This window comes from Stegostoma tigrinum, chromosome 21 (assembly GCF_030684315.1).
Source record: "Stegostoma tigrinum isolate sSteTig4 chromosome 21, sSteTig4.hap1, whole genome shotgun sequence".
Lineage (NCBI taxonomy): Eukaryota > Metazoa > Chordata > Chondrichthyes > Orectolobiformes > Stegostomatidae > Stegostoma > Stegostoma tigrinum.
In genome coordinates this window covers 14,244,771-14,258,253 of record NC_081374.1, presented here as the reverse complement: position 1 = coordinate 14,258,253, position 13,483 = coordinate 14,244,771, and the positions used below count along the sequence as shown (strand labels likewise).

Below are 13,483 nucleotides of genomic sequence, written 5' to 3'. Positions count from 1 at the left end.
CACAGAATCCAGATCTTCCACCCCAACCTCAAATTCACCTGGACCATCTCCAACACATCCCTCACCTTCCTGGACCTCTCTGTCTCCATCTCAGGCAACCAACTAGAAACCAATGTCCATTTCAAGCCCACCAACTCCCACAGAAAACTAGAATACACCTCCTCCCACCCACCTTCCTGCAAAATTCCATTTCCTATTCCCAATTCCTTCGCCTCTGCCGCATCTGCTCCCAGGACGAGGCATTCCACTCCCGCACACCCCAGATGTCCTCGTTGAGAACACCCTCGACCGAGTCTCCCGCATTCCCCGCACCTCATTCCTCACACCCCGTCCCCGCAATAACCGCCAAAAGAGAATCCCCATAGTCCTCACATACCACCCCACCAATCTCCGCATACAACGCATCATCCTCTGACACTTCCGCCATCTACAATCCGAACCCACCACTAAAGGCATTTTTCCATCCCCAACCTTGTCTGCCTTCCGGAGAGACCACTCTCTCTGGGACTCCCTTGTCTGCTCCACACTCCCCTCCAACCCCACCACACCCGGCACTTTCCCCTGCAACCGCAGGAAGTGCTACACTTGCCCCCACACCTCCTCCCTCACCCCCATCCCAAGCCCCAAGATGACTTTCCACATCAAGCAGATGTTCACCTGCACATCTGCCAATGTGGTATACTGCATCCACTGTACCTGTTGTGGCTTCGTCTACATTGGAGGCTTAGGGGCCACTTTGCAGAACATCTATGCTCGGTTCGCAATAAACAACTGTGCCTCCCAGTCGTGAACCATTTCAACTCCCCCTCCCATTCCTTAGGCAACATGTCCATCCTGGGCATCCTGCAGTGCCATAATGATGCCACCTGAAGGTTGCAGGAACAGCAACTCATATTCCTCTTGGGAACCCTGCAGCCCAATGGTATCAATGACGATTTCACAAGCTTCAAAATCTCCCCTCCCCCCAATGCATCCCAAAACCAACCCAGCTCATCCCCGCCTCCATAACCTGTTCTTCCTTTCAACTATCCCCTCCTCCCACCTCATGCCGCACCTCCATTTCCTACCTACTAACCTCATCCCGCTCCCTTGACCTTCCATCCTCCCTGGACTGACCTATCCCCTCCCTACCTTGCCACCTATACTCTCCTCTCCACCTATCTTCTCCTGTATCCATCTTCGGTCCACTTTCCCCTCGCTCTCTATTTATTTCGGAGTCCCCTCCCCACCCGTCTTTTCTGATGAAGGATCTAGGCCCAAAACATCAGCTTTTGTGTTCCTAAGATGCTGCTTGGCCTGCTGGGTTCATCCAGCTCCACACTTTGTTAACCCAGACTGCATATCTGTGATATTATTGCAATAGAAATGCAGTTGTTAAACTTCAAGACATCAGTATCAATAGGAGCCCTGTCTTTGTGATAAATGTTCTCAAACCAAATCATACTGGCTAAAAACCGAAAGAACTGCAGGTGGTGTAAATCAGAAACAAAAATAGAGATTGCTGCAAAAGCTCAGCAGGTCTGGCAGCATCTGTGAAGAGAAATCAGTCAATGCTTTAGGTCACCCGACCCAAAGCGTTAATTCTGATTTCTGCCAGACCTACTGAACGTATCCAGCAATTTCTGTTTATCGGCTTGTTTAAATACTGTATAACTTTATGACTCTATGACTGTTCAGTAGCAATAACCCATCACACCCCTGCCCTTACCCTGCCCACACCACTAAGCACCTTGAGAACACAAAGATTGCAATTACAAGTTCATCGTTATTGTGCTCGCTGTTACATTATTTCTTTTAAAATAAAAGCAAGTCGAAAATTAATTTGAAATGTTTCATGCACTAGACAGTGTGGGAGAGCAATGTTGAAATTTTTAAATGAGAACTGGTAGATGAAGAATCTATCAATTTAAGCAATGGATGGCTTCAAAGTTAGAATTTTGCCTGTTTGATTTATTAATCATTGAGAAAGATGGCTGTTCTCTGCTTTTTGTGGAATGGAATTTTGAATCTTAAACAATGCCCATCATTTTTATTCCACAAAAGAAACCAATTGAACAAAGTTCTGAGTAACAGTAAGCAAAATAAAAAGATCTGTGAAAATCAGCTCTGCCAGTACATAGAGTCTGATGGAGACTTTCGAGCCAAAAATCTTTTTTCCTTTAAGGTTGAAGGTTCTGCTGTGTGTTTTCAGAATTTGCTGTTCCATTTCAAAGTCATGCTACTCTTTGCCCCACAGGTCGAAAAAAGGCTTATTAAACATTTTTGACATGTTTATATATTAAAATATTGGTATCATTTAAAATTACTTGTACTTTTAAGCCAAGATGAGGGAGGAGGGATCTAATAGAGTTATGTAGACAAGTAAGTGTTATAAAATGATCGAGCTGGAGCTCTACTTTAAATTAAAAGTGACAGCAGGGCAAATGGAGACAAATTTCACGAAGTATATGATAAATTTATGATTACAGGAACTTGCTTATTTAAATTTAGGTCAAAGCATGGAACAGTGAGCTGGCTAGAATAGTTATAGAGTTTTACAGTGTGGAAACAGACCTTTCGGTCCAACTAGTCCACACTGACTATGTTCCCAAACTAAACTAATCTCCCCCTTGCCAGCACTTGGCCCATATCCCTCCAAACCTTTCCTATTCATAAACCTACCTAACTGTCTTTTAAACTGGCACCCATCACTTTCTCTGGCAGTTCATTCCACACATGAACCACACTCAGTGTAAAAATGTTCCTCTCACGTCCTTTCTAAATCTTTCTCCTGTCACCTTACAAATATGTCCCCAAGCTTTGAACTCCCCCACCCTAGGGAAAAAAAACCTTATCATTTATCTTATCCTTGCTCCTGATGATTTTATAAACCTCAGTAAGGTCACTCGTTAACCTCCTACACATAGTGAGAAAAGTCCCAGTCTTTATTGTCTATTTTTAAATCTCAAAACTGGAATAGTTTAAGAAAGCCGGATGCTTCGATAGGAAGACTATAAGGTAAGAAATAGCCTGCATTTACATTACACTTTTCACATGCTTAGGATGTCACAAAGTGATTTACTGCCAATGTAATATGTTTGAAGTGTTGTTACTGTTGTCATATTGGAAACCAAGATCATTGACTTGCACACAGCAAGACTCCTTAAGCAGCAAAGAAATAAGTATCTGGATAACTTTGTTTTTGAGCAACATTGGTTGAGAGATAAGCATACAAGTGAACACCGGGAAGAACTACCTACACTTTGTCAATCTCCCAAGGAATCTTTTAAGTTGCCCTGAGAGAACCTTTGGTTTGATGCATCATGCAAAGGTTAGCAACTCCAATAGTACAGTGCAGTATCAAGGAGTGCTGTGTTTCAGCGTGGATTGTATGAGGTGTGAGGTTTGGATGCATGGCCACAGACTTGAAGACAAGAAAACAAACACTGACCCTACAATGATGTGTGAATGCAAAGGTGATGGTTTGTGAAGAGCACAGGTTCTTGACACAGATGGGCAGACGTCAACTACGCAGTATTCAAATGGAAGATAGCAAATCAGCAGGCCGTTGAGATCAATGAGAACAAAAACAGGCCACCGATTTGCTATAACACAGTGTGGAGCTGGAGGAGCACAGGAGCCAGGCAGCATCACAGGAGCAGGAACGCTGACGTTTCGCGTCAGGACCCTAGGTTTCTGAAGAAGGGTCCTGACCCGAAACGTCAGCTTTCCTGCTCCTGTGATGCTGCCTGGACTGCTGTGTCCCTCCAGCTCCACACTGTGTTATCTCTGACTCCAGCATCGGCAGTTGTTACTATCTCCTACTGACTTGCTACTGTGTGTTCCGTACATGTTGCAGAAAATCAAGATCTGTCAACATTTATGAACAAGGAGTGGCACAAACAATTTGTACCAGCAAATGGTGCATGCTCAATCAGGCAGTGGGCCTAGATGGGCGAACAAGTCTGATAATTCTTTGTTATCTTGCTTGTGCTCTTTTCAAACAATAATCACTTGGAAGTTTTGTTTTGCATTTGCGGTTAGTCTTTGTGGACAAATTATTAACAGTTTATGAGTCAATTGTGCTTGTATAGAATCACACAGATACTCACATCATTATCATGGGGAGGAAGCTGTTCCAGGAGCTGTTTGATACGGAACTTCTCTCCAATGCTGTTGACATATGGGATGTTCTCTTCAGGTAGACAGCGAAAATACTGGTGCACCTGTGGATTTAAAGCTGTCTCTATTATTCTTTTAAAACATAAAAATCATTTCATAAGAGACCAGGGAAACAGGGCTCATTGCTGAGGGGAGATAAAAACAGGGAAAAATGAATTCACAAATAAAATCAAACACTACTCTCTATTTTCCATTGACACCCATGTCCGGAATCAATTTCCCGATGGGCTTTCATTATATAAAATTAAATGAACTCTCTAGGGCTTGATATATAATGCAGCTTTGAATAGTGAATAACATCATTTCTTAAGGGGACACAGGGAACAACTAATGCTTTTGCTGAATTGGAATAAAACAAATTGGCAGTATTATTCTGGTTTGCTTCCAGCAGCACAGGGCTATGTCATGGTAATTATACAATAGTTTTTTCAGTTATATTAGAACAAATGTGTTTTGTAGAGCTTCTCAGTCAACTTGACTGTAGTGTACTGATTAGACTCCAGCAGCTCCTGTCCACAAACTCAAAAAGCCCTATTCAGTATTGGTCAATAGTGCCTCTGGTGAGACTCACATTTATTGGGCATCTGGAGTTTCCATGAAAAGTTGGTGCTGAGCCTCCTTGAGGAGCTGCAGACCCTGTACTGAAGGAGCTCCCTCAAAGCTGTTGGGAGAGACTTCCAAGTTTTTGAGCCAGTACAGATGAAATGAAGGCTTTTATTAAAGGATGAGTAGCTCCAACATTGGACATGTAAGACCATTTTGATTTAAGAAAATTAATAGGAGCTGTGTCTTGTGTCGGTGTAATTGTAATGAGACAGAGTTATGGTTTAATAGTATTTTGGGTCTGAGCTCGTGGCGGTGAGCCATATTGTCTTACTGGTGTAGACTGTGTGGTGAAGGTTCTCCCACAGTGCAGAAAGGAACAGTCATTGTTATCCAGGTCAGGGAGTTGTGGACCTTGGGATAAACCTGGAGGTGTTGCTGAGCTCATGTGTCTGCTGTCCTTCATTCCTAGGTGTTGAAGGACTTGGATTTGGGAGTTGCTGACAAAGAATGTCTGCCATTGTTGCTGCATTGTATCTTACTGATGCTACATACTGTAGCCACCATGCTGGCAATGAGAGGGTTAGATGTTTACACTGGGATGTAGTATAGATTATATAATTCTTGAACCAGCACTGATTCAGGTAAGTGGTAAGTACTCTGTCAGGATGGTAACTACTGCCTTGTCGCATGAAGTTGCAATGATTCAAATTTGGATGAAATGAAACTCTGGGTGTGTCGTAGAATTAGCCATTCTCACCTGCACAGTATCAAATCCAGTAGAATGATCCCTGGGATAAGCTGAAATTGAACACTGGCTACTGAATTGACCTTGTGTAAACTTGACATTTGGCTGTGCCAATCAATCAGTATGGGTAATCCACATAGGACACCAAAATCATACAGCTGTGCACAAGACATTATTTGATATTGAGTTCTACATTTGTAAAGAATGTCCAAATACTGCAAGTATGCCTAAACCAATGTGGTCCTGAGATGCTGCTTGGCCTGCTGTGTTCATCCAGCCTCACATTTTATTATCTTAGAAGGTTACAAGTGTCATGTTACAATTGGAAAGAATGTGCAAGTGTAAAACCTTGGCACAAAGAGTTAGGCAGATATTGCAAAAGGTTGGGAAACTCTGCCGTTGAGTTTATGACCTGTTTGAACCACAAAGAGACCAACATGAAACAATTCAACAGGCAGGCATTCTCTCCAGCAAGGAGGAGGATGAATAGAGCTGCTTATGCAGCTCCGCTAATGTGGTTTAAGGCAGTTTGAGCAGAGAATGTCCCATTTCCAGTCCAGCCCTTCAGGATTGGGGAGGTACCCTGGCAGAGAGGCTAATCCATGTCGATTTCATCCGCAGAGTTTAGACAGATTCAAATGAAGACAAGTCACCATCTCCTGCGACATTAAGCGGTGAGGGTGTAGTAATTACAGCAACAGTGACAGATGATTGGCTCCAAGATAGTCTCAGCCACATCCTGAATTCATATGCAGTGAGAGACATTATTGACATGGATGAAACTGGACTGTTTTACAGTCATTTGTGGGGCCAGTCTTTAGTGTTCAAAGATAAAATGCGTAAAGGTAGAAATTGGAGCAAAATACGTCATTGCTTAAGTCTGCACCAACAGGAATAGCACTGAAAAGATGCTGCTTCTTGTGATAGGAAATTCCAGGAAGCCATTTTCCCTTGCAAATATCAAGAAATGATCCACATTTTCAAGCTATCAAAACCACTTCAAACACTTTTGAGGCAGGGTTCAGGGAAGTGGGCAAAATATCCCAATGTAAGAAAAGGAAGGTTATCATTATTACAGACAACTCCCTGTGCACCCCACCACCCCTCAACATTACCGGCCTCAGAAGTGTTATGTTGACTGTCTTGCCACCAAACACCACACAAACACACTGTTCAGCAACAGAACTGAGGCAATTGTAAATGCAGTGCCTTTATCAGCCAAGCCGATGACCCAAACTTTCAGATGAACTGATGAAAGCCTGGCTGCTGGTCCTCTTGTTTCCCAAACGGAAGGCCAAAGAGAATCTCTGGGACTTCACACTGCAGCATGGTAAACATGGTTGGTTGTGTTGACAACACTTACCCAAAGATAATCAGAGGAAGATCACTGAGCATTTCCAAAACTAACTCCTGACATTTTTCAATGCCTTTTGCAAAGTCAGGTGTGATTAACTTTAATAATAAAGAGATTCTTTTTCATATTTATTGCTTTACTGTGTTTTCACTTTGGATGTTTACGATTTGGAGGGAAATTCGGTTACATAGAAGCCTCCTCCGCTATCTCCATGCACACTGTTTAATATACATTTTCAGGCTTATCCCCTGGAATTTATCTTATCCATATTTTCCTGTAAATGTTGACCAGCTACGGGGTGTCATGAGGACAATATCTAGCATCAGAATTTTGGATCTGATCTTGTGGTATTTATGTGGACTGTTCTGATCAATAGAAATTCTCTAGATGTGTTGCTTTTTTAAATTCACTCACAGGATGAGGGTGTTGCTGACTAGGCAGTATTTATTACCCATCCCTATTGTCCAGAGGGCATTTAAGAGTCAACCACATTGCTGTGGGTTGGAGTCACATGTAGACCAGATCAGGTATCGATGACCCTTAATTCCAGATATTTATTGGATTCAAATTCCACTATCTGTGATGGTGGGATTTGAAGCTGGGTCCCCAGACATTATTTGGGTCTCTGTTTTAACAGTCCAGCGATAATACCAGCAGGCCACTGCCTCCTCCGTTTGCTGATGGAAATGCCATTGAACAGAAACAGTTAAGTGTTAAACTCCTTCCTGAAGTTAATGGTCATTTGTGTAGCGTCAATGTTACTTGCTGCTTATCAGTAATGTTTAACCAGCTTTTCTTTTCTTTTAGCGTTATGAATCTTTGAAATCCCCTTCCTCAAAAGGCAGTGAAAGCTGAATCTTTAAATATTTTTAAAGCATAGGTAGATAGATTTGTGAATATCATGGGATGAAAGATTATTGGGGCTGTTCAGGAATGTAGAGTTGAGGTTAAAATCAGGTCAGCCATAATCTTATTGAATGGCATTGCTGGTTCAAGGGCCCTTTGTTCCTAGTTTGCATGTTCATAAATAGTGTTAATAAAACATGACATAGGTTTTCCCGTGTAGTCAAATTATTAAGGCAAAAATTAGCATGATAGAAATATCAAACTATTCTAAAAGCATGCCAATTAAATCTCTAGGAATTAGCTGTAACTACAATTTTATGCATTTAATGCTTACTCCACTAAATTCAACGCTGCTTAATTTGAATTATTTTCGAAAATCAGACCAGATACCAGTCTTTGCTATTTCAATAACATCAATTCATGACAACATTTGAATTTTCTTCAGCAAAATTTGACTTGAATTAATGAGACCAGATGAAGCTTGTTTCCCTGAGTAACTGGTGGACAAGTTCTACTGACCTGCTCGGGTTTGAGTCCAGGGGGAACCCATGCATACTCTTCCAGGGCGCAGCCAGAGTCATTGTCTGATGGTGCATTTTGTTGGAAGTCAAAAATCATCTTGTTGGTAACCTTCTTATTCTCTGAAGTCCTGGTGTCTAGCACAGACATCTTCAGATTTTTGTTCTATCAACCTGAAAGAATAAATTAGATAGATATACCATATTGTGTTTATAGACGATAAAGATCCAAATATGAGATCCAAAGTAATGTAATATAGTAATCTCTTCTCTAAGTTTGTAGTCAAACAGCGCATAGTCATGGGGCATGATGCTAAAACATGTTTTTTTGTTGGTGTGGTTGGACAAGGCTGCTGAATGCTGAGTGGGAGTCTAGTTATGACACCCCAATCTTCTTCTCTTGATGATTTGCCAATATTCACTATTACATATTCTTGGGCATAGTATGCAGAGTACGACATTCTCATGAGCCTAAATCCAGACCTCCAGGAGAGATTTCACTTGGACTTTGGAGTCTGAGGGCCAACCCGACAGAGGTTTTACAGAATGATATAAGCGTGGGCAGTATGGATTGTTGGAATTTTTTTTCCATGGTATAAATATCAATTATTAGGTTTAAGGTAAAAGGGGAAATATTTAAAGGAGATGTGAGAGGTTAGGATTTTTACACTGAGGATATGGTAACTGCCTAGAATGCACTGCCAGAGGAGGTGTTGGAGGTGATCACAATAGCAAGATTTAAGAGGCATCTTGATAGACACATGAATCGGCAGGGAATACGGACTGCATAGAGGCAGAAGGTTCTTTAGTTTAGAAAGGCGCCACGTGTTGGCACTGGCTTGGTGGGCCGAAGGGCCTGCTCTTGTGCTGTACTATTGTTTGTTTTTTGAGGAGAAGCGAAAAAACAGGTCACATGCTGTCAGGGACTCGGGATAATGAAAGGCAAATTTAGTGCTAGGGCCAGGAAGTTCATTCATCCGAAAAAAAGACAATTAATGCTTAGAGTGGAACTTTAATTTAAAGATAGGAGAATAAAAATGTGTCAAATGACCTTCATCTGCACTGATTGTGTAATTTGTGGGTGCCGATGGTCAGTGGTACCTTCCTGATATATATAAAATAAATGTTACCAGGATTTGAAGTCATTTGTCCGAGGTGGTCAGGGAAGTAAATAATAAATGGTGTCGCCTCTGAACATTATTACATTTGATTTACTTTTCTCTTGGGTCAAGAAAGGAAAAATATCCATGACCGGCAAAGTAAGCTGTAAAGATTCACAACAGTCTCGATACTTATTCACAGAAGCACAGCTGTCAGAATTAATGACTGGGCGAGAAATCTGCTGAAACCATTAAGGTGCGGGGAGAGATGTGTTCAAGACTTCTGAATGCTTGAACAACCTCGGAGGTTAAAATCATCATCCAAGAAGTAGGCATCCTAACATGCATTTCATGACGATTGCAATAAAGTTCCAGCTGTCTGATAGTGAAGGTGCTCTCATTGTAGAAACAGGATAGTAAGCCAGCCAGGTCTAGGGTTCAGTTTATGGATTGCAGTGGTGAAGCATTTCAAGCTGCGCTTTGCCACAGATGATATTTGTTTAAAAATAATCTTTTTGCCAAACATGTCAGCCTGTATCTTTAAAAAGAAATGGACAGTTGTATAATTTGGCAAGTTATAGGCTGCCTGTCAATCACAGTGAAATCACACAAACCCCATGAAGCTCACATTCTACAGCTGGGAGCTGGGTGCAGGACAAAGCCACAGCCTAGGGGAAGGCATCTTTATTGCCTTTGGTTCATGAGACCTGAATGTTGTAATGGTAGCAATTTAGGACGTTCCATAATATACACAAATAAAGTAAGTGATAATTATTCATGTTCATTGTTCTTAAAATTAGCAAACACAGGAAATTGCATGTTTTATTTCAATATAAAATATTTGCATCTGTGATGGGGGGAGTTTGCAACCAAAAGGGTGCACAGATTGAACAGTGCCTTTGGTATTGCTGCTTTTTAAAAGAAACATCCATGCTGCCACATCCTGGTGTTCTGTCCTAGCTCCATTGCAACTGCCAGCAATTCTCCTACCTCACTTTATGCGTGTGCATGCTTCAATGGTGCATGTCAACAGGTTGTTTCCAACATGGCCTGATCTAGTCCTCATCAAATGCGCACAAGCACACACACACACACACACACACACACAGGAACAAAAACAGTTGCTGGAAATGCTGAGCAGGTCTGGCAGCATCTGTGAAGGAGAAAACAGAGTTAACGTTTCGGGTCTGGTGACCCTTCCTCAGAACTCACACTTACTCAGATTTAATAGTGACAGGAAAGCAGAGCTTTCATTTATCGGGCACTTATGACTGAGTCCCAGAGCACTTAATAGCCGGTGAAGTACGTGTGAAGTATATTCACTGTTGCATTATAGGAAGAGTCAGAAATCACATGACACCAGGTCATAGTCCAACAGGTTTAATTGAAAACATAAGTTCTTTCTCCGAGTGTTAGAGAGGTGGCATCGGACACAGAATTCATAAGTAAAAGATCAAAGGATCACACCACCGATGAGGACGTATTAAACAAACCTAAGATGCTGTTAAATCTTTAATCAGTTAGAAAGGTTCAATTGATTGTTGTAGGGTGTTCACAGCAAGCTCCAACAAGTGGCAAGGTGATAATGGTCACATAATCTTGTTTCTGTGATGCTGCTAGAAGGGTAAGTATTAGGAGGACACCCAAGATAGTTCCCTCTACTTTAAAACAATGCCATGGGATCTATCACATCTACTAAACAGGCAAATGGGTCCCCAGTTTAACACCACACCTGAAAGATGGGACCTTCAATAGTGCAGCATTCCGTCATTAGCACTACACTGAAGTATCATCCAGGATTTAGAACATGAGAACAAGGGACAGGATTGGGAATTTATTCCCCACGAGCTTGCTCCACTATTTAACACGATCATGGCTAATCTCACCTCGGCCTTAACCCTACTCTTCCTGCCAGCTCTCCATTAACTTTTAACCCATTTCTGATTTAAAATCTGTTTGTTTCCTTCTTAAACTTATTCAACATCACAGCATCCACTGTGCACTGAGCTGGTGAATCCCACCCTCGGAGAGAATAAGTTCTCTTCACCTCGGTTTTAAATCTGTCATTCCTTATCCTAAAACTATGATCCCTCCTTCTTGATTGTCCCACATGAGGAAACATCATCTCTGCCTACTTTGTCAATCCCCTTTAGCATCATGTTTACCTCAATTAGACCTGCTGTTGTTCTAAGCTCCAGACAGTATGGGCCTAAACTGCTCGAGATCTCTCTTCATTAGATATTTCTGGAATCAATCTAATGAATCTCCTCTGAACTGTCTTCAATGCAACTATATTCCTCCTCAAGTAAGGGTCCAAAATTTCTATGCTCAGCCCCTAAAATAGGACCTGAAGCCAGAATCTTGTGATACAGGGGTAAGGGTGATGCCAACTGAGTCACGGCTGACTGGATTTTTAGTTCTTTTAAAAAAAAGTTTCTTGATTGTGTCAGAGTGAAAGTGGCAACTGGAAATCTTTGACCCCTCTACTCCCTGTGGGGCAGGGACCATATTGAATGCCGCATTTGTACTTTACTGCGGGAGAGAAACTGGTGATTTAATTAAACCAATATGTCCATTCTGGAACGAAATCTCCATTTTCTGATACTTCTTCTCTCTGCTTCTGCATTTAAGACAAGGAAAATCCTATAGTGTCCTTTTAGTTTTGGAAAGGACAGCTCAGCCATTTCACACTGCAGTGCCCTTTCCAAGTTGCTAAGAGAAGAGATAAATTATATGTGCATTTACATTTCTCCTTTCTTTCATGCACTCGTGGCTCCCCTAAACCTGCCACACACACCCTACAGTTGAGTTACAGAACTGTTATCATTATGGATCTATCAAATGCTGAAGGAAGTGGAACAAATTAGATCTTTGGCCTGATTCCAATTGCATCCAGCTATTTTCTCCTGTTTTAAAATATTGTGAACACTGAAGGCAGCTGTGTGCTGATTAGAATGAAGCCCTAACTCTGTACTTGGTCTCAGAGTGAACCTTCGCCATCCATTGACCTTTCACATTCCCAGCATAATCCAAAAGAAGATCCATTTGGATATTGGTCTTCATACTCTAAGAGCCTGGTGTCTGGGTGTCAGGTCGTGGTGTTGACCCTGGTAACAGGTCAGTTTTGCATTGTGCTGCAGAAGACAGATTTGAACATTCTGTTTATTAGGAGGTAGTATGTAACTCTGTAAGCCCCAAATAAAACGAGCATCAATGCATAATGTACTAAAAGGACTGGTATATAATATTCTGGTCAGTTGAAAGGTCAAGTACAGAAAGGTCTGTTACTTTCAGAGAGTTATGTAAATGCATAGTTTCTGATTACAAAATGTTTACATGACACTCAAGAGAGCAGACAAAAATGAAAGCTTTTACAGAGTCTGTCATTCCACAGAGGTCAGTGGCTGACAGCTGTTGGGGTATTCAGTCTGCACACGCTGGTGTGCATAATCAGGGCTGTGACAGTATATCGAAAACGGAAAATAATTAACCCCATGAGTTTTAAATTACAGCAACTCTTCAGAAGAATCAGAATTAGAATTAGGCTTATTGTTGCGTGTACTCATGTACAGAAATACAGGAGTACAGTGAAAAGTGTGTATAGTCGCCATTCCTGGTACCATTTTAGCTACAAAATCTTCTGTACAAAATAGAAAAATAAAAAAATAAGTTAAAAGTTCAACATTGTAGTTTTTCTGTAGCCATGGGCCTGCAGTCGCTCCAGTCTGGGCTTTACCCACGATAGCTCGCTCACCCCTGCATGGGGCCTACTCTCCCCATAAGGGCTCGCTCACCCCTGCACCCAATCACAAGAGCTCATTCTCCTCTGCACAGCCCCGAGAGGGCTCGCTGTCCCCAACACCTGACAACCTGTCCTGGGCTTCCCACGTAGATGCAACAGTCAAGGCGGCACAACAACATCACTTTTTCCTCAGACGGCTCAGGAAATTTGGTGTGTCATAAGGTCCCTCACCAACTTCTACTGATGCATCACTGAAAACATACCATCCAGTGTATAACGGCCTGGTACAGCAACTGCTCTGTCAAGGACTGTAAGAAACAGAAGGTGGTGTGCTCAGCCCAGACCATCGCAGAAGCCAACCTTCTATCCATGGACTCTATTTACACAGCTTGCTGCCACAGAAAGGCTGTTAACATCATCAAAGACCCATTGCACTACAGTAATGACCTCCTACAACCTGTCCCATTAGGC

The 13,483-nt window shown here is 42.0% G+C and overlaps 1 protein-coding gene across 3 annotated transcripts in view; it reads right to left on the bottom strand.

Moving 5' to 3' along the window:
- LOC125462833 (prickle-like protein 1) overlaps positions 1-13,483 on the bottom strand; it is a 169,352-nt gene that overhangs the window by 34,300 nt on the left and 121,569 nt on the right. For all 3 annotated transcript variants that reach the window (XM_048553256.2, XM_048553255.2, XM_048553254.2), the window contains 2 exons: positions 8,172-8,344; positions 4,092-4,205 (listed from right to left, as the gene is read on the bottom strand). In XM_048553256.2, the coding sequence (XP_048409213.1) occupies positions 4,092-4,205; positions 8,172-8,321 (264 nt within the window). In that variant the 5' untranslated portion in view covers positions 8,322-8,344. The remainder of the gene's footprint in view (positions 1-4,091; positions 4,206-8,171; positions 8,345-13,483) is intronic.